The sequence below is a fragment of the Embiotoca jacksoni genome, unplaced genomic scaffold, assembly GCF_022577435.1.
Source record: "Embiotoca jacksoni isolate LCO1_2020_lvr unplaced genomic scaffold, fEmbJac1.0.p SCAF_4, whole genome shotgun sequence".
NCBI classification, from domain to species: domain Eukaryota; kingdom Metazoa; phylum Chordata; class Actinopteri; family Embiotocidae; genus Embiotoca; species Embiotoca jacksoni.
The window spans coordinates 370,652-392,355 of NW_027185392.1; the positions used below are offsets into that span (position 1 = coordinate 370,652).

Consider the following 21,704-nt stretch of genomic DNA (forward strand, 5'->3'; position numbering starts at 1 on the left):
CCCCCAAAGAAAAATATCTTCAAAATTAAGTAAAAGCACTTAATCCTAAACTCAAAAACCAACAGCAGATCATTAATGAGTGAAGTGATGAAAGTTAATGCTGGAAAATAGGACAGAATGATTGACAGCTGGTGGATGTAATCGGTCACCCATCCAACTTAGATTTTACTCTCTATGGGGGGTTGTTGATGCATATTTTTTGTTTGATAAATGTCCAAAGTTTGGAGCGCACAAAAACCTGTTTTTGAAACGTGCGTTACATTTTTTTTCTCATTTCCACCAAAACAAAATGTTGTTTCACGTGCGCATGACACGTCCGTCCTACAAGTGATTCTGCGTCAGTGAAACGTCAGAGGAACCTTCGTAACGCGCACATTAAGATGCAACACCGGGGAGGAGAAGTGTGAATCCAGAGGCAGCAGCTTCCCTGCAGTAACTTTTTCTTCACTTCATCCATTTAAAGTGAGATTATATGGAATGCCTGATTTAACCGTTGTCATACTGGTGGTTTTGGGGCATTTACAAAGTACACTACTCCTTAATCACGACAGGAAATTGGTGAGAGCCGAGTGTGTGTTTAACAACTGGCTGCGTCTTTAATTTCAATTTTCCGCAAAAAGCGAAAGCGGGTAAAGCCACCGGGAGCACTTGGGAGCTGTGGAGACACAAATATGCGGAGCTCATAGTTTGAGGACGAGATCTAAATATAAGTTATGAATAAAATCTCTCATTAAAGTATATTTAATTCTCCTATAAAACCAATAACGACGGTTGGTTTTCCATCTCCTTGCAAACTGCCAAGAGCAATAATTCTACTTCACGATCCTCGCCCGCCACAGCCGGGCTAAAATATAAATTACTTTGACAAATATTTTTCCAAAAACCTCAGCGGCCATATGTAGAATCGAGCTCCGGTGCAGCAGGAGCATGACTTAATCGCTGTGACAAGCCAGCCTGATGGAGCTTCGAACGGGGGGAGCTTAAACCCAGAGGGCTTCATCAATGAGCTATCAATAATATCTCACCAAAAAAAGAAAAGAAAAAAAAAAGAAGCATTTTGGGGGCGAACGTGGCTGGAAAAGTGCTTTGGTGAAAGCCTCTCAGCTCGACAAAAGAGCACACTAAGGCGATATATTCTTCTGTCAACATGCCTTTCATCTGTGATATGTGATCGGGCTACTGTACTCCACGCTAATCTGCTCTCTCCGCAGTCAAGCCGGCCTATTAAAAGCCTCGGTGGGTAATACGACCCATGTGGCGCTGTCGTTTCAGTCACTCCTGTTATTCCAACAAGCAGCTGTTGGGTGTTCCTGCTCAGATACCCCCCCCCCCCCCCCACACCACACCACCACCCACCACCACCCACCCCATTGAGCTGGCATGCTGTGAGGGGGTCAAGCTCATTTTGTAAAGACAAACGCTTCAACAGTTGATTTGTGGAGCGACAGGCAGACACGACTTGGCAGGCGGCAGTGACGGCAGCGGCTCAGAGTGCATTTAACAGACTTACGCCGGGATCCGAAGTGACATTTAACACTGCTGTCTGGGATTCCTCGCGATTTAGGCGCGGGATACGAGGTTTTCCTACGAGTCGACGTTTAACCCCCCTCAACCAACCCTCCCAGTTGACGGACATACAGACCGAGATACACTGTACGTAAACACGCTTAAAAACCTCGTGGCCTCGTCCTCCCCTTCGAATGCAAGAGTGGAAATGACAAACACACAATTTATGGCGTTAAATAAAACAGTGAAAGAAGTTTATTTTACTACAGCTCGTGTTCAGGGAGACTCTTTATCGGAGTCATATTTCAGAAGCGTGATTCAACATACGACATACCCCTGGCGTTTACTGTGCCGTGCAGGCATTTCCCAGCATGCCCTACTTATTTCTGCGAAACTTTTGAGAATAAAGCGACCAAATAAAATCGAAGGGACGCGGAGAAATTATATCATACTTTTGTTCAAACGTGCCGATTTGTAACGTTTCATTCATTATTGGGCACACAGCAAATTTCTGGAGAGGAAAATGCCGGAGTTGAATAAAATAGAGCGAAAGAATTCGATTTTGTGAGTTTATTTTCTAGGTTAGACTTCAGTTTGTGTTCAGGGAGACTCTTTGGTGGAGTAACAAGTCGGTGTGTTGAGAAGCCTCATTCAACACTACTCCCGGTGTTTACAGTACCGTATTAGCATTTCCCAGCATGCCCTAATTATTTCTTCATAACTTTTGAGAATAAAGCAACCAAATTAAATGTAAGTGACGTGGAGAAATTTGACTTACTTTTGTTAAAAACGTGTCTTAGTGATGCATGAAACAAATGAGCAATGGATCAGAGAGCAAGTTAAAGACAACTTCCGCTACGTCCACTTTTATATACAGTCTACGATTCAGCCCCATTTTGATGCAATTTAGCTGTCGCCGACAAATTTCCAGCAGAGGACCGTTAGCATCAAACATTATGCCTCGATAGGGCAATAATTTCATGGCAGTTTAATTTAATCCGACATAGTGACGACCGTGAAAGACAAATACATTGTGTAGTCCGAGCCCAGCTTTAAGGTTCATCTTCTCTGTCCTTTGTTGCTCGATGGTATTTGGCAAACAGCCTTTGGGTGAATTATCGCCACCTTCTGGTGGCAGCGAAAACAAGGAAAATGTATTTTTCAAAACACAACGATAGTTGCATAAACTATTCGATTATATTGTTTAATCACCCGTCCCTTCTACATATTGTGTGCTGTATGTGCACCTGCTATTTCTTGTTCATCTAAAAAGGACAATGTTCAAATCCATTATCGTGCCACGTCATTAATGTTCCTCTCTCGAGCGTCATTATTTTTGGCGGCCATCTCCTCGGTGGCGCAATGAACAATTTTGTTTTCGTCTGATGCACCTGCAGTCAGGACTGTGATGATTTGGGACGCTCCGGAGTTCTTTTATTTGTCTCCTAATGTGACAGTGACTCGTATAAAAAGCACGGATCACCGGAGGTCGTGTTTTTCCGCAGTATCTTGGGACCAATCGTCACGCGCTCATTGTCGTGTTGTTTTGTGGACGGGAGTCATTCTGCACTGATGTGCTGATGTGATGTGTGCTCACCACATTTCAAAAATACTGTACTTGCAGTGGTGTTATGAAAGGCAGAATTTCTGCAGCTGTAAGAGCTGACATAACACTCCTGAAGAGGCTGCGCGCGCACGCACGCACACACACACACACACACACACACACACACACACACACACACACACACACACAGAGGCCTCAAAGGAAAAAAAAAAAAAAAAGATTATAAAAGCGAAAGCATATGAAGACCTCTTCACGTCAGCGGCTATGTGTGTGAACCCCCGCGTCTCTCTCACACACACACACACACACACACACACACACACACACACACACACACACACACACACACATACAGAGAAAGCAGAGCACTCTATCTAAATGACAGAGGACTTCGCCCGAGGTGACCTCTTGAGCAAACTTACCACTAATGTGTTCTGACAAGTCAGCTACAAGAAAAGTGTAACGTAATGGTTAAAACCGCCGCGGCGTTCGTTCATACCTCAGCACTTTAACCTCAGCCCTCCGGCCCCGCTGACTTTTCCGCCAAACGTCGTCTGATTTTCGCGAGGACAAGTCAAGAGTTGCCACCGGACGGGCCGCGGCTTTGTGGGATCGTGAGCCTTTGAATAGTTCTGGGGACTCTCGCTGGTTGCAGGAGGAGGAAGAGGAGGAAGAGGAGGAGGAGTAACTATGGGAAAAATGGAGGTTGACCAGAAAATATGGCTCCTCTCACGGACTCCGACTCAGAAATGCGTTGACCCCTGACGTTCATGATTTGTAGGCATAAAACACAAACAAGAAAAAAAAAAGAAAAAAAAATCACTAAATGAGTGGTTTCTAATTAACTGATTAAAAAAAATTGGCTCCATTATTAGTGATTATGTATAGCAAAACATAACATGACAACTTTTTTCGGCGGCGTCTAGAACCCACAGGTACAATTTTAGCAAGCTAGCAGGCAGGTAATGTAACCCAGGAAAATAATGACAAAGTGAGAATATCAGGCTGCTGGAACATCAACATTTTCCTTGGACGCATTGTTAAACATATGATGAAAAACTACACGTGACTAAAGTTACAATATATTAGCTTAACATCCAACGAAACCAACTTCTATGGCGTCTGCCATTTCCATAAACGCCATCAAACACGTCAACAACACGTTCATTTTGGGCTGACAGGAAAATGTCGAGTTCCGAAATCGTGAATACCACAAGAGGGCGCCGTTCGCGTGGACTCTTCTCGTGTACACGGTAAACACAACCTCGCTTGAGCGCAGCATACTTATAACATCTGAGGCGTTCAGGGGAAACTGGTAAATTGTAGCGTCCAGGGATATCTTCGATGGGAAGCTTTCTGGGGGACAACCGTTAATTGTAGCAACAGAAAAAAAAAACTTGGTTTAAACTCTTCTCCTCGAAACTGTGTGAAAACTAAAAGAGTAAAGTGTAATAAAAAAAATAAACTTTCTTTCTGAAAATGTATACATCAGGACAAAGTCGAGGTACCGGAATGAAAACTCTTTGATACCAGCCCGGGATGTAGGCAATACCTGTACCTGTGTGTATATATATATATATATATATATATATATATATATATGTGTGTGTGTGTTCCCTCTGAGTTGTTAGAAGTGGATCTGAGTGAGGCTGCCCTGCACTGAGGTTCCCACACTGAGCTTTTTATATTCCCAAACAGAGGGACTGTGTACCAGCTCACGACTTCATGCCCAGAGCAGCCCATGCTGCGTGGGGAACAGGGATCAGGGTGACATCTGAATTTTTCAAGTTCAGTGCTGGTAATGCTCTCTTTATTTTGTAATAGTGCAATTATAAAATTGTTAGAAAAGCCATTAGTAAAAACAAATTAGTTCACTTGCTAAAACGAAAGCAATGAAATTAGTTGTTTTTTCTCAATGTAAACGTCCTCGCAATTGGCTCTATACCGAATTAGCACATGATTAATTCATGTTTTATAAACCTGCTGGTTGCAACTTAGAAAGGACGCCTTGTTCAGGAGTGTTTTTTGTGTCCAAACAGGAAGCCGTGAGCTGCAGCAGTGCGATGACGAGGCGCTGTGGTGACATTACACAAGCAGAGAAAGAGGTGATAGGCGGGCTACCCAGCTGCCCCTGTGGGTAAGACAGGGAGGTCAGAGGGCCTCTGGCCTGTCACCCACTACCATGCAGCTTTACCAGGCTCGTGCCAAGCAGAGCGCCGGGGGGTGGAGGGTGTGTGTGTGTGTGTGTGTGTGTGTGTGTGTGTGTGTGTGTGTGTGTGTGTACTTCGACCTGGGCTGGCTGCAAATGTGGAGAGAGGTAAATCCTTTGTCTTTGCACAGGACAGCCCGCTGTCCAACACACACGCACACGCACGCACAATCATTATGACTGCTGTAGTGCGAAGCCCACCCACGTCACACTACAACGAGGCATGGTGCTGCTATATTTAAAACACTTTCCTGAAGCGTTCCAGTACTCTGGCTCTTTTTGACGTTTGCTGCAATATCTGGTGAAGTTGTGACTTCAATAAAAATTTGGAGGTTTTTCTCCCTTTAAAGGGCCTTTAAAAGGCTCGTGTGGGAATTGTTGAACTCTTGGGTTCGTCTGCACGATGCTGTAAAGTTCTGTTGTCAGGACGGTGTCAACTGCCGTGAGATAACCTGTCGTGATCTGGCGCTATATAAATACAATTGAATTAAATATGCGCGCGACTGATTTTCATCTTTTGCAAAATATGCTTAATGTAAAATAAAATGGAAAAGGGCCACATCCAGCCACGGGGTCCGCTCCTTCTTCCTGGAGAGGAAGGAAACTCCATAAAAAAAAATTTTTTTTTTAAAAACCTGTCCTGATCAATACAAGATGAGTCGTAAATTACTTGTGCGATCGAGGCAGTGGGGGGCGTTCAGGGTTAGCTGCGTTATTTCCCACAGGCACATAACGGACCCACAGACCCATGAAGACCCAACTAGTGGATCCGTGCCTAAATATAGCATGGTGGAGGGTTGGGGCGGGAGGTGGGGAGGGGGGGGGCACGGCTTGTATCAGCTGTGACTTAACTGCCGGCCATGGCAGCGCAGCGGGGATAGCGTTTCGGCGGTGGGCTTCGCCGTCAGCGCGTGACCGCGACGCAGGCAGGCGGGCAGGAAGGAGGAAACGCTTGCTTGTTCAATTTTGTTTGCTTATTGAAACCCACCCAAGACATCTTTTCTTCTTTTTTTTTTCTTTTTTTTTGACTGAGCTCAAGAAAGGCAGCATCTGTTGCTATGGCAACACAAAAGCGCTCAAAATTGCCCTTTTCACTTAGGGATTTGTCCGACGCTTTGAGGGGTTGCCTACATGGAAATACATTCGGAAGCTGGCTGTGTCCTGTGTGCATGTGTGTGTGTGTGAGGGAGAGGAGAGGAGAGGCGGTGAGGAGGGAAGGACTGAGCCGATGATAAAAAAGGTGAGTCAAGCAGCATCTTGTCACACAGACCTGAATCTGTGAAAATGACTGGCTGGCACAATCAGCCGCAAAGAAGCTTCTCGTCAGAGAGGGAGACTCTCGGGACGGCCAGGCGAAGAAGAAGAAAAAGGAAAAATAACACCAATGATCAGCGGCTCAGCTGCAGCCAGGACTTCCTGTCCAGGATCCGACACTGTTCACGGTCTGTCGGAGGGATTCTCTTCTCTATCTGTCTGTGTAGGTGTCTGGAAGCTCAAGTAAAACTGGTCTCATTTAGAACTCAAACTCCTGATGCGTCCTCGACCTCGGCTGTGGGAGGCATTAAAGCGAAGCGGACTTTCAACAAAAACCACACGCACACAACAAAAAAAGGAGGCAAACAGGTGCTGTGTTTAGGTAAATGATGTTGCCCCTAGTTAAAAGCACAATACCCAGAATGCATGTGTGTAGGCGTGCCCCTGCACCGCGGCCTCGTCTTTGTGTTTACAGAAAGGCCATCTCTGAGGGGAACTCCCTCTGGGTAAACGCCGATGTGAAACATGAGACGTGCGGCAGGCGATTCCCCTTCAGCCGGGACGACTCCTCTGATTGGTGACAAACAGCCACAGTGATTTACATGCACACGCGGGATTGGTTGGTTGGTTGGTTGGTTGGACGGACGGACGGACGGACGGACAGACAGATAGATACTTTATTAATCCCTCAGAGGGAATTTTTTACAGAATAGATTCTGAATTGAATTTTGTGACGTTCCTAATACAAAAATAAAACAGGTAAGTCAGGTTGTGACAACACCAAAGCCACCTGAAATTGACAATTTTGATTGAAGCGAAAAAATAAATAACTAATAAATTGAGCGTTTCAACCTGACTGTGTCACCAGACTGTTGCTCAAAGATTCAGTTCGCTTTGCTGTGATTTGAGTCTAAAAGCCCTGTTGGCCTTAATGTAATGAAGACTGTATATAAAAGTGCTTGTAGCTTCCGGGTCTGAAAAATGAGGCCGATGAGAAAGTGTCTTAAGCTGCAATACCATCGAGATCCACTAGAGCCATGCGGCTCCATAGACTCCCATTCAACTTCTCATAAAATTCTAAGTCAATAAAAAAAAATGTCACGAGTTATTTCAGTGTTGTTAGCTAAAGTCACTCCTTATTATTAGTTTTCTGGCGGTTCATCTGAAAATGATTCCGTCATTAATTAGAAAATAAATACTGTAGAAGGTTCATCAAAAACAACTGTTGAAAATAGCCGGATTTGATTTTTTTAAAAGCAATTCAAATATTTATTCTACATTATTGACGACTATTACGTGTAAACTAGCCTCCATAGCGAATACACAACCTAAGAAACGAGCCACAACTTTACTGTGCCATTAGGTGCACTCATGTAGTTCATCAAACAACACTGCAAATCTGGCTCCATCTGTATCTTCGGTACCATGAAGACATAAAATGATTAAGATTTTCTTTTAAAAAGGAGTTATTACCATATTTGACTCAAGGTGAAATTTTCAATCCATGAACTGCCACATAGAGGACATAAATACAGAAAACTATGATTTCAAGTCAGTAAATGAACAAGGAAGGAACATAAAGCAAAAAAAAAAAAAAAGTTCAGACTTCTGTAACGCACCAGAAATATTTGTGCAAGACTAAACAGAACATTGTGCAAACACATCGTCGGAGCTGAAGAAATTCATCTCTGCAAGACTGAAAGGTTCGTGATGATCTACGGTATATATTTTTCTTACGGTGGACATACCCCAGCAAAAGACCAAAACAAACATTGAATTCATCCCGCCGACAGCCGCCGCCTCTGTAGTGAAAGCGTGATGTATCTTCAGCACCACACGGCTCCCATTGTTGTCCAGAAACTATTAAACACACATGAGCCACACTGTCGCACCGGCTGACATGTTCTCTCTCCTTCCTGCTTACTCTGAGTCGACCACACGCACGCGCGCACACGCACACGCACACGCACGCACACACCGCACCGCCGCTGTAAATACTCACTTCCACATAAAACGTGCATTAATCTTAAAATAGTCCCTGAAAATGTGCCGTTTCTCTCCGTTTGAGTAAGCTAAAAACTCCAGTGAAGAGCAGTTCGAGGAGTTCATCAAAAAAAATTCTCACCGCTCACACAAACGAGACGGCGGTGGTTGAACCTTATCTTCGCTTGCAGCATACGTCGAGCGGCGCTTCTGCAATATTCTGCACCGCAAACGGGTCGCAGGGAAACCTGCGTTAGAGAAATGTAACGTGGTGGGTTCAGATGGCAGAGCGGGTTGCGCAATATTCTTTAATATTGGCGGTTCAACCCTCGGCTTCCTTCTGTCGACACGTCGACGTACAACTGTAGATTGTATACAAAAGTGGACGTTCCGTCCAGGTCTGAAAAATGAAAGCCGATGCAGAAGTTCCTTAAGCTGCAATACCACCGAGAGCCACTAGAGGTCGGCTCCAAAAGGCCTCCGGCTCCATAGACTCCCATTCAACTTCTCTCATCAAATACAAAGTCAATAAAAAAATTTCACAAGTTTTCTCAGGTGTTGTTAGCTAAAGTCGCTCCTTCTTATTAGTTTTCTCGCGGTCCATCTAAAAATAATCACGTCATTAGTTAGAAAATAAGCCTCAAAAAGCTCATTTTGTGGGCGTGTCTGTTTGATTGACAGGCCTGCGGTGCGTCAGGTTCCAGCTGTCGGTGGGCGGGACGTAGTATCGTCGGGTTTCCAAATCGAGTCCAAATATGGTCACTTCCTGCTCCAAACTAGCAAGATGGCGCCGGCCAATTTCGGCCTGGTTTCCAAAACAGTTGGGACGCTGTGTATAACGTGAACAAAAACAGTCTTTGTCTTCGTTTTATTTTCAATTAAATACAAGTTGCAAATCACCACATTCTGTTTTTATTTACACTTTACACGGCGTCTTAACTTTGGGAAACGGGGTCGTTAAAAAACATTGAACTAAAGTTCGGCTTCTTTTTTTCTCTCGATTAAAAAGAGCGTATCGAACTGTTAATTTTGGTCACCGTTACACCGCTGTTCACGGCAAAGACCGAATATCACACTCTTAACTCCACAAACTACCATTGAAAGCACACATTCACCGTCCTTCCACACGTGAGTCAGACTTTTCAGATTTCCAGCGTGAACCACCGTGACACGTCTCCTGCGTCGTCCGCCCGGATGAAGCCGTCACGGCTCCGCTTCCGAAGCTCACGGCGCCGATCAAACCGGCACCGTTTCTTCCGAAGCGAACGGGCCGGTCGCTCCCCGCCGTTTGTCAGACGCTTCTTTCCGCCGAGCGCGGCGCAAAAAAAACGCCGCACCCGGCACGTCGCCAGGGGTTCAGACGTGCGGTCCCGATCCGCTGCGGAGAACGCGAAAAGGGGCCGGCGTCCGTCCGACGACGCTCACGCAGAGCCGGCTTCCGCGGCGGACGACGCGAGCCCTCTCGAAGCAGATGACGGCGAGCCGGGGGCGTGCGGACGAAAACAGATCCTTCGGAGCGACGCGATCTTAAAAGGCTCGACTGCAGCCGACGGCTCGAAGCGTAATACGTAACAGCAGTGGGATTTAGAGCAGCGTCTGATTAGCCATTCAGATGTCTACTAAACATTTTATTGCAGTCTGCTGGCTTCGACGCGCGGGCATCAAACGCGGCTTTCAGGATGAGCCAGCATCCTATAAATCCGAGTGTTCCTAACAATAAAGCGACTGATAGACATTTAACAAGTGAGAGCAGCGAGTTCACGTCACCTCCCTCCTCAGAAACCCGAGGTGAAGGAGCGCTGTATCCCTTTCCCCCACATTTTCCTGCACCCGAACATACTTGCGAGGATAAGAGCCTGTTAATCCAGAGGTGAGATGAATGGCAGCACTGTGTGTGCGCGTGCGCGTGTGTGTGTGTGTGTGTGTGTGTGGAGGAGGAGGAGGAGGAGGAGGAGGAGGAGGGCCGGCCGGGACCCCGGGCCCGACACACAAAGACTGGCTCAGTGCTGTTGCTGTCACACATAGGCGGCGGATAAAAAAAAAAAAATAATACACGCGTGCAAGCAGCCGCGCAGTAGACCAGAAAAGTGCAGCAGCAGCAAGAATCACGGGCTTCGTGCGAGAAAAAAGACGTTTTCGCTTTTTTTTAGTTTCGCCCAATCAGTGCGCGAACGCTAAACGTCGCAGGATCTCCGGTGGCTTTTATTTTGAAAAAAAAAAAAAAAAAAAAAAATCGATTAATTAGAGCGCCTAAAAAAAGTCCAAAAAAAAGAATTTCGCCCCCCGGGGGGGGGGGGGGGGGGGTGTTACGGAGCGGCACGCGGTTCAAGGTGAAATGCGACCGGGAGCATCGGAGGCAGGGAGGATGCGCCGCGTGGGCTCGTCACACGGAGGACGACTGGCTGCCGCGAGGGCGGGCTCGTAAGCCTATTTGCTCCTCTGACCCGTTCCTAATGCGTCGGCTCAGACAGGGCATCGGGGCAGATAAGGAAACAGAGCAGGGTTTGGTTTATTTTTTTTTTATTTTTTTCACGATTAATACCTCCTGGAAGCAGCGGATGATGAAATTGAACTCCTGCCAGTTAATCAGAGCGGCGCGGGGAGGCGAAGTTAGCAACAAACTCGCCGAGGACGTGAGAGACGCCGCATTTTTCACCACATAAACGAGACTTCGATCAGCTGATTGAGGAGATGCAGTCGACGAGGAGCTGGCGAAGCGAAGGTCTAAAAGAGGATGGTGCCTCGTATCTCTATTTCGTGCCGAAACCGTGACTTATTCAGAACATGCACGTGAATAATACGCCGCAATATGATGTTCTCTGAAGCTTTAAACAAAACTCTAACATATTTCTTCTGAAAATCGAGGTAGGACGACGTTATCTACAGCTACATTTATTCTGGTAATAAATTATCACCTTATAAAGTTGTGGCAAACTCAAACAGTTACATGTTTATTTATTTAGCCTTTATTCAAGCAGGTTTGTTCCACAGAGATCAAAAGATCTCCTTTAGGGGGGAGGAGATTAGCAGCAACACAAAGTTTCAAATGCGAAACATAAGAGCACAAAAGAATAAAACGATGTCAGGAACGGCGAGATAAAACCCAAAGTTCCAACAGTGAAACATAAAAGCACAAAGATAAAACGTTCGGGCTGAGAAAGCTCTGGACTCAATAGATGCCCTCCTGGTTTTAAACTCAGCCAGCGTTACCGAAGCTCCGTCCGTCAGGTGAACACGTTGGTGTTTCTGGTGACTGTAAACGTAGAGCAGAGGAGGCGGAGGCCGAAAATGAGATTCAAAAAAAAATGAAGCACCACGAATGTTGAGCAGCTAAATGTTCACAGGGAGTCGCTAATGTCGGTGTGGAGTTTGGGGCGGAGCCTAAAATGCGAAAGCAGCGACATTCGATCTTTATAAGCATCACCGCTTTAAAAAAAAAAAAAAAAACTGTGTGGAGAATTTAGTGGCATCTAGTGGTGTGCTAAGCTAATCGTCCTCTGGCTACAGGTTGTTATTAAACAGAGAAGTGTATAAATGTCTTTACGTATATGGGAAATAGTCGACTAATAGTTCCGATCAATTTGCTAATTGTATTTTTGATTGAAACAAAAATCCCTAATGTGGGAGTCTTGATTTTACCCTTTAGAAACTTTTACTGAACCATTCAGTAAAGAAAATCACAGGTTTTTACTCCAATTATTCTTCTCCTGCTTATAAAAGCAAGAGGAGTGAAGAGGAAAAACATCTTCGCTGTAATGTATGAAAAGCCACAAAAACATTTATTAAAGCTGCTGTCGGGGAATAATGTGTCGTTTTTTTCAGAAAGTACAGAAGTGCAGTTTATCGAAATTACTTTAACACGATCACGATAATCACGCCTCTTGAAAAACACAATAAATAACAACACACCATTTAAAGTTTCATGATAAAATATGTAAATCGTTTTCATTTACTGTCGCATAGAGCTGCTTTCATACAACCTGGCCTCAGGAACTTTCTGGTGTTGAATATCAGAGACAATGTTTCGTCTAATGCGAGCATCGGGAACAGCATTTTTCAAAGATGAATGAGGCAACCACGAAAAAGGCACCGCCCCGACCCACAAGGCTTTTCTCTGCATATTAGTTACACAATAGGTTTTTAAAAAACACATTGTTTCCTGTTTCACCAAATGACTGGATGGTGAATCTGTGACGGGGATCCTCAAATAAAATCTCGCCCTGGGCCCTGAAGGGATTTGGGTCGGCCCTGCTGGGTATCAAAATCCCAGTCTGGGTTCATGCCTCTGTGCAACCTCGCTTTTTAAATGACAACGAATCGACTGCTTTTCATTCGGGACATCTGCCGCAATAAAACAAGCGCGCCTCCGTTCTCCATCAACAAACGAGAAGGCGGAGCCTCGCCATGTGAAAAACAAACCCAGCGAGAGCGAGCAAGAAACATCGGTGAAAAGAAAATGCTCAGTGAAACACTTCAAAGTCGGTGTTTGAAAAGAGAGACTGAAACTGATTGTTTTTATATTTAGATTCATTAAAGGTGCTGTATAAGCTAAAAAAAAAAAAAAAAAAAAAAAGCAAGAGCGTTTTCTTTCTGTTGTTCAATGTTGATGTTTCTGATGAGTCATGATTTTTGAATATTTGAATTGTCATTAAAATATTATTTTTTTTAAACGATTAGCATATGCGACTATTGCATTCCTTATTTCCGCTGTTTTTACCAGCGCCTGATTGTAATGTGCTACTCCTGTCACAAGGTGGCGGTAATGCACCTAAAACCCAAACAGTCGATAAGTTCCGAGCAACTTTCGAATTCCATTTTTTGCTCGAAACGCTCGTCCCCTCGTTGATGCGCCCGGTCTAATGTCTTCTGCAGCAGTTAAACGAGTGCAGTAAACGTTTATGAGAAACAAATCGCGTGGGAAGATCGCGATCTCAATTCCAAGCACGAAAATCTTGACTCGTTTTATTCAGAATCGCGCAGTCCCACTTTGCACGGCCACTCCTTCCAATTTCATTTCATTTCGGTTTGTTACGTCTTTTGTCGGACCTGCAAAACCTTGAGCAATGAAAAAGGTGACAAGGTACCAAACTAAAAACAGGTAGCGGAGTTAGTTTGTGCGCGTTGCCAGACAGAGCAAGAGTTAAGTAGCAGCGACTCAACACAAGCAAACGCGAATAAAAGTGATTTTGCTCGGTCCGGTTCGGCCTCAGCAACACGTCGGCCAAGGCCGTCCGACTTCGGCCCCGGCTGGCTCACTGGAGCCCGTCCAGCTCAGCCATCACAGTTACGGTAGCGTCGGGACTCCCGTCTCGGCCCGGATATCTCCAACAGCAGGAAGTGTGAATCACAATCTTCTTATTTCACAGATGAAGACGGATGACAAAGGCGCTCAGCTGCAACAATCGTCATATCAGCAGACCGGTGCAACTTTAAGGGCCACTAACCATCGTGGCTACATTCATCACACACACACACACACACACACACACACACACACACACACACACACACACACACACATCTCCACTCCAAGCTCCGAGAATGAAAGAAAATCATTCACCAACTTCCAGCCAGCCAACCGTGCGTTCCAAATGTTCAGGACCGAGTCCGAAGATCCCTTCGGGCACGCGTGAGTCAACACTTTCATAAGATATGGAAATTATACTTCTTCTTCTTTTTTTTTTTTTTTTAAATCAACCTTTCCGATCAACAGCCAAAGGAGACCCACTGGTGTATCTCTCTCTGAGTTATGGACCCAATAAACGGAAACCATGGAGGTCACCGCAGAGCTGGACCGCTCAAAGAACCGAGGCCGAACCCGAGGACTCAAACTCTTTCGCAGATGGACGAGACTATAAATTGTCGCGAACAGCGTAAGGACACCGGAATTTACATTAATATTCCTTTTTTTTTTTTTTTTACATTTTGTTTTAATTCAAGTTACTTCAGATTTAGAGAAGGAAATGTCGCCCACGACGCACAGCAGTCGGAAATCTGGGACGTAAAACAAACTCTGAATGACTCGAAATAGCAGATGCTCCAATTCAGTCAAAGCAAATAACTCGATTCAGGCTTTTCAGTTGTACAAATGTAAAACATAGAATCTGAATGGAAGGACGTGTCGGAGCTGAGGCCTTCGAAACGTTTAAAATGGCCCAAGATTTTGTGTTGAAAATCAACTGGAATCCCTTGCCTGGGCTCATAAACCCGTCTTTGGTGAACTTTGACAGAGCTGATCTTTGAGGTCACAAATCAAAACAAACACGGACGCCCGACATCCGACAAAGGTCATCGCTCAATGAGACGTCTGTAACGTATTGAAATATTTAATTTGGTGTTTTGTTTGCGAATAAATGAACCATGTTTTTCTAACCGTATTTGAAGACAGATCAGCATCCGATAGGACGTCTGAACTTTAACAATTACTTCAAGTTTGAGTTTAATTCCAGCTTTTAACTCTAAATTCAATGGATATGGTGTTTTATTGTAAATGCAAAGTATTGAATTCCTTACATAATCCCACGGTTACTGATTATTTCCAATCGCTACCTCCCATCATAAAGGGATGTAACAGCAACACGCATTTCACTTTCTGATTTCTGATGGGACCGTACCTTTATTCTGAAATTTTCTGTAAAAAGCAGGAAGTTTTAACAGTCAAGTTACTGTAATTTCTGAAAGAAAAAAAAAAAAGAAAAAGTGACTTCGCTAAACATCACATTTAAGAGATGAGAGCAGAGACCCCGGTGCACTCGGCGTCGGCCTCGTCCGGCAACACCTGAAACTCAATCTGAAATAGCTGCTCTTCGAGGATGCTTTAAAAATCAAAAGTGATCAACTTCACGAGCTGCTCGAGCTCGCACAGCTTCCCTCCTCTCTGTTTTAACGCCTCCCCTCTGGTGCACAGACAGACACCCACCCACACACCAAAAAAAAAAAAAAAAAAAAAAAAAAAAGAAGAAGAAGAAGAAGAAAAAAAAAAAGATGGTGCTCTACAGTCAGCATGTGTCTCGACTTCCTTCCTCTCAGAAACGGTTCAGATCCCACAACAACAACAAGGAGAGACAGGCATGCACGCGGGAAATCAAACGCAGCTGTGCCGGAGAGGACGGACGGACAGAGATGTTCCCGATCCTTGACCTTCCGCGGCCAAACTGACCTCTGAGCTGTTTTTAACAGCGCAAAATGACACCGAGGGCCCTGAGAAATGCAGAAGTCGATGAAAAGGCACTGCTCTTTGACGTTTACTACTTACAAAGTAAGATTTTAGTGAAATCTTGAGTGTGTTAAAGCCTCCACCGAGTTTGCGTGTGAGCTTCTCTTGGTGTGAGAAACCTGCTGATTTCTGGGTGGATTGTCACAGCACAGGGATTTTGTTTTTCTCTGTTGGAGCTGTGAAACCGACTCTGGTGAGGAGCTGCTCGTGTGTTATTGAAGAGAAGCCTGTTTTTATCACATCAGCCGTCGTACGCAAAAAAAAAAAAAAAGTGACGAAGTGATGTGTGAACGTTTAAAAAAAAAAAAAAAGTACGTTTCTACAGTGAGCATCAACAGGTGTGCAACTTCGCATCAAGCAAATCGCGAGGGGAACTTACACGAACGCGTGGTAGATGAACGCCCAGGCTCGCGGTCTCTCCAGCACGTTGTACAGGTAGTTCTGCAGGCGCCGGTAGCGCACGTTCCTCCGGCCGCTCTGCGCGCTGTATATGAGCGGCTTCCCCAGCAGGCTGAGCCGGGCTCCCTGCTTCCCCCGCAGGCTGTCCGACCCGGCAGCACCTGCGGCGCTGGAGGTGGACAGCAAACCGTCTCCGGCGTTGTTCATCATCCTCCGTCCGGACTCCACATCCTTTAAGCCGTAGCCTTCGTTTCGGTGGCCCGGCGACGTCCTCATCCAGAGCCCCGTGCCGCCTTCGTCTCCGCTGTGGTTCCGGGGCATGGCATCACCAGAGCGGGCGTCAAGTGCGCGGAGGTCTCTTCAAGCATGCGTGTTGGCTACCGGGTTGGGGGGGGGGTCCTGCCCTGGACGAACAATAAAATCGCACGTGCGAGACGCAGTCTAACAGAGTTGGGAGTGAAAGCAGCGCGGGGCGCGCGGGTCCGCCGTCACAGTCTGACCGCCCTCTTTCCTCTTGCATCAACCTCTTCCCATTTACTCAACCGCCACCGCGCGTAAAGGTATCCACGGTGTCTGGTCCTGCGCGCGGAGGGAGGGGGGCGGGGGGCTGCCCGGTCCGACTAAAATAACAAAACTTACAGAAGCAGTGCGTGTCCGTGAGGAGCGCGGGGACGCATACCCTCTCCGTCCACGGCGCTTTTACCGCCTGTTGCGCGTCCACAGCAAGATGTACATCAACGCCGCCCGTGCCCGGCGGCTCTCCCCTTGTTCCCCGGTTCTCCCTCCACATCCCAGTCGGAGAGGGACGCCGGCCGCGCGCGCGCTCACGAGCAGCCGAGACGCAAACGAGCCGCCGTCGCTCCTCGTGTAATTTAATTTGCCGAGAAAGTTCCAAAATTAAACCACGTATTTTTTTTTTTTTTTTTTTTTTTTTTTAGAAAAGCCTATCAGGTGACACGGGTTCTGATGAATTTTCCACTCGGTGAGCTGGAAAATGAACCGCAGAGGACGGCTCGCTGCACATCTGCAGAAAATATCACGGCGGAACCAAAAAAAAAGGACTTTTTAACTCAAGAGTCCTGCGTGTTGTGTGTCCGATGTTGTTGATCGGACTACATTTGCATAAGAAAAGCCCTGTAAGTGGCATCTCGGTCTGTCAGCTGCTGTCACTGCAACCACGTGGCACGAGGGACCTTCATTTCTCCGGTGAAACTTTTTTTTTTATTTCCTGTCACGCGCCTTCTGATGCCGCACTAATATAATATTAAACTGAGCTCTGATTATGATATACGACTGCATGTTCACGGTAAAGTCAGACTGAAGACAGCCCGCTGTTTTCTTTGCGTCACTGCAGCTGAAGGGAAAGAAGCAGGTGACGGCAGTTATACCTGCTGCGTGCACTTCTTCACCTCTATTCTCCTACAGGTGCTCCATCGTGATCCGCATTATCCTCACGTGTCGTTTTGGCTCCATAATTTATTTGTTTTTTTGTTTTATTTCTTTAATCTGTAATGTTTCAAGTCGATCTGATGGGTTTAATTCGGTTTATTTTTGCAGCACTTTGGTCAAATTTTTTTTTTTAAATAAAACGGACTGATTTCATGCTCTCTTTCTTTTTCCTTATTTAAGAGGATGAGGACTGTTGCGTGTCAGGGAGCACGGAAGTGGGTGTAATCCAGGGAAAGTGGGAGTCTGCAGGAGCTGCTTCTACCTGCAGAGCTTCAACACTTTCCTTTCCTCCTACAAAACTACGCCATCTGCTGGGGCAACAGCTCCTCCTCATCTCCTTTCACTGCTCGGTGCTTCGTGACTCGGACAGGACGACACACCTGCAGCTGCTGATGATTTGGGTGATTTTACTCATCTTGCATTTTTAAATGAGGCCCCTCTCATTTGAAATTCGTGCTGTGGAGACAAACATAGTTTAAACTCGAAGATCTGTAGTTTAAATTACAGTGAAGACATGAAAACATGTCTGGATTGATTAGGAATCGGGTTCAAATATTTTTTGATTTTAATAAATCATTTTATTTTATTCTAAGAATTGTTTTCAACTTAAATTGCAATAAAAAAAAACGTAATTCAAAAGAAATTCCATTTAAATTGTAAAAAAAAAGTTAAATTGCAAAAAAGATTTAATTAAATTGAAGAAATTGCTGTTTTTTTAAAATTCAATTAAAAAGAATTGCACACAAAAATGCATTCAATTAATAAAATAGTTTATGAATATTATAAAGCACGTGAATCTTATCCTGCTTTTTTTTTTATCGCATTAAGGATATGTCATGTTGAACATGAAAAAAAACTAGTTATTTGTGTCCCTGCGCTGATGATCCTGACAGCCAGTTGTATTTAAAGTGCAGAGTCAGCATGCAAAGTGGTCACTGTACACCTGGCAGTTCAAATAAAGCTTTAACCACATTTGAGAGAATTGAAGCCACAACGTCACTCATGTGTGTGAGAACTACACTAACCACACAAGCAAGCAGACTGTGGATGGCTTTACATTGTACAGCTTTTTTTTTTTTTTTTACGTTGTTGTTAAGTTTTGCATTTAACTGCAAAAAAAAAAAAAAAAAACTGAAGGCTTTTATTTTCTAAGGTGTTACACTGCACTCTTAATAAACACGCCGAGGTGAAACTGACTTGACCCCTGTGCCTCTTCGAGGAAAGCTCGCTCGTTCGCTTCAAAGCTGCAGAGGCGTCGTGTCATCTCGTCACACCGACGAGACGGTTTCCTGTTTCAGCGAGTCAGAGATCTCCATCACATTGGAGTGAAAACACTCAGCGTCGTGTTGAACCCTCCTGGAGAGAAAAATGCTCTTTTAGGTCAGAACTCACATCACATGCTGGTTTTTTTGGGGTTTTTTTTTCTCATGGAGTTTCATGTTTATGTAAAGTTTGGGAATATCATATTAATAATATTTAAAAAAAAGTTTACTTTTGTCCTGCTCCACTTCCAGGCACGGTTTCTCCGATGTCCTTTGACCTGATTAGATAAGATTAATCTTTCTCCCTGGGAGCAGCGTGGAGACTTCATCGTGGCCTCTGACGTGTACGATCCGCGCTCCTCTTTTCCACGATGGTCCGCATCCGTGTTTTGTGCGCCGAGGTTGGGGCCTCCCACCCCTCCCCTCCCCTCCTCCCCCCTCCTCCCTCCCCCATGCTGCAGCATAGGAGAGAACCGGAGGGGGTGATGGGGGGCCTCAGAGGGTGGGTTGGGGGGGGGGGGGAGGAGGGAGGGGGGCTGGCATGGGCGAGGGTGCTGGGAGGGTCAGTCAAGATTGCCTGCAGATGTTGTTTCGGGGGGCCCCGTGCTTATTTAACGAGAGGATGTGGGACATAAATCTCTCAAAAGCCTTCTGCTGCACTGCATCGTATGTGAGGTCACGCAAGAGGCCGCGGCGCTTCCACTTCCTCTCGGGTTGGATGCACAGTGGCAGCAGAGGAGTTGTGGAGCTCGTTATGTTGCTTTTTATCCGCAAATACTGTAAAATCAAACTTCTCGCCACAGGTTGACCTCTGCTTTCTGTAGAGTCTCTTCTGCCCCGTCACGTTTTTCCTTTGCGGAGATTACACGTAGAGAGAGGAGGATTGAAAATTATACTTAGAGGCAGCACCTCAGACGGGGGGCACAGACAGGCCAAGCGGCAACCAAACAGTGACGGCACCCGTCGGTTTGGGAACGGCCGCTGTGAAGCCTGGAGTTCAGATTTTAGTTCGGAGCGGTTCGGATCAGGAAGTGACCATATTTGGACGAGCCGGGGGAGGAGCGAGGAGAGGATCTGACTGATCCGATTGGGATACTACCTCCCGCCCACCGATAGCCGTAACCTGACTGCACCCCAGGAGAGAGTTGAATGGGAGTCTATGGAGCCGCAGGCTTTTTTGGAGCCAAACCTCTAGTGGCACTCTGTGGTATCGCAGCTGAAGTCACTTTCGCATCGGCCTCATTTTTCAGACCCGGAAGCAACGTCCACGTTTATATTCAGTCTGTGGAACAGGCTCTCATCTCATGGTGCGTTCACGAGCAAGTTGTCTCGGAGTGGGAGAATACACCTGAACGCCTGTCAAACTGGGAACATCCCACAAGGAGAGAGGGAGATTTTTGACAGCTCAGAGGTATATAGGTTTGTACTTCACTTGACACGGCAGCTTTTGTGAAGAAACAAAGAAATGTACTTTGTGGTGCTCATGTACGAACAGTCCATGTTAACAGGAGACTTTTATCTGATCCACCCCACATTCTCCACTTCGAGGACGAGCTTCTACCATCGAGCAGACGATTCACAGCACCAAAATACAGACTCAATCATTTCAAAAACTCATTTATGCCTTCAGCAATTAGTATGTTGGACAAGGGATGGATTGTTTGTGTGTAATATGTTGCCTTAAGTGTAGTCCTTGATGGTGCAATATGAGGCATACCTCAGCTATTGAATGTATACCATGTAATATGCAGCACTATATATCGACTGGCTGTGCAATATTTTAGTTTTTAGGCTAGTATACAGTTGTAGTTTTTTTTTTCGAGTTATGAAATATAGTCTCATTGGTGCAATAAGTGTTGAAATGTATTGTCTATTTTCAGGTGTAGCCTCTAATCCTGTGATACACTGACTTAAATTGTGTTAAGTACTTTTTTTTTTTTTTTTAAGTTATTTAAATATCTCCCTCAATGGCACACAAATGTATTTTTTTTTTATTACATTATATTACATTTCATTTAGCTGACGCTTTTATCCAAAGCGACTTACAATAAGTGCATTTCAACCATGAGGGTACAGAAACCCAGAACAACAGGAATCAAGTTTTATAAATACTGTTATGCGATATCTAAAAATCCAGGGTTATATCGAACGCAGCAAACACTAGCACAAGAAAAATAAAGTACATCGTATCGCACTTGCTCTGAAAATTATGGCCAGCCCTCCGGCTCTTTATTAAAGAGAAACCATTCATTTCTTAACAAGAGTCAAACTTCGGTGCGGCACAACCGGAAATGACGTCGGCAACATTTTGAATTTACCACCACGCTTAGTCTGATCATTCAAACTAAAAACAAAAACAACAAAAAATGAACGAGTTTTCGTGCCCTCTGTTTCACGGACATGATTAATATACTGACAGAGCATAAGCTTTGAGTGGATGAGTGCAACTTACATTATTTGTTTGGTACTGTGTCTTCCACAACAGCAGCAGTTTCCTCTGCCGCGAGCTCGGTTGGTGGCCCCGCCCCTTCTGCTACGGAGCCAAGATGGCGACCAATTTGAGCAACAAGTGTCCAGTTTCCTTTCTTCTTTTTTTTTTAAGCAACATCATTCAAACGGAACAAGGTTTGCCTTAATATACATGCAAAATAATGTTTGAACTGTTTGCTAAAGGTAATAAAACAGAATTTGTTATCTAAAAATGTACTTGATATTCATGATATTATGATTTATCATGGTTGTTTTTTTTTTATGTGTATCATTTTTACAGGAGACTAAACGGTACATTTTTACAAAGTAAATATCATCTCAACTAACAGCAATGTCTGAAGTTGTTGAGACAAAGGTTTATAAGCAGAA

At 45.1% G+C, this 21,704-nt stretch overlaps 1 protein-coding gene and 1 long non-coding RNA gene across 3 annotated transcripts in view; one reads left to right on the forward strand and one right to left on the reverse strand.

The window, feature by feature from the left end:
* The window catches only part of LOC138209355 (potassium voltage-gated channel subfamily KQT member 5-like), a 108,955-nt gene extending 91,537 nt beyond the window's left edge, over positions 1-17,418 (reverse strand). The window contains exon 1 of one of the 2 annotated variants that reach the window (XM_069167892.1): positions 16,115-17,418. In XM_069167892.1, the coding sequence (XP_069023993.1) occupies positions 16,115-16,455 (341 nt within the window). In that variant the 5' untranslated portion in view covers positions 16,456-17,418. The remainder of the gene's footprint in view (positions 1-16,114) is intronic. The other variant, XM_069167894.1, reaches the window with a different exon arrangement.
* LOC138209358 (uncharacterized) lies at positions 15,515-21,678 on the forward strand. The gene is made up of 3 exons (XR_011179153.1): positions 15,515-15,777; positions 17,764-17,984; positions 21,331-21,678. It is a non-coding gene; the product is annotated as an uncharacterized lncRNA (long non-coding RNA).
* Positions 21,679-21,704: the final 26 nt, after the last annotated feature.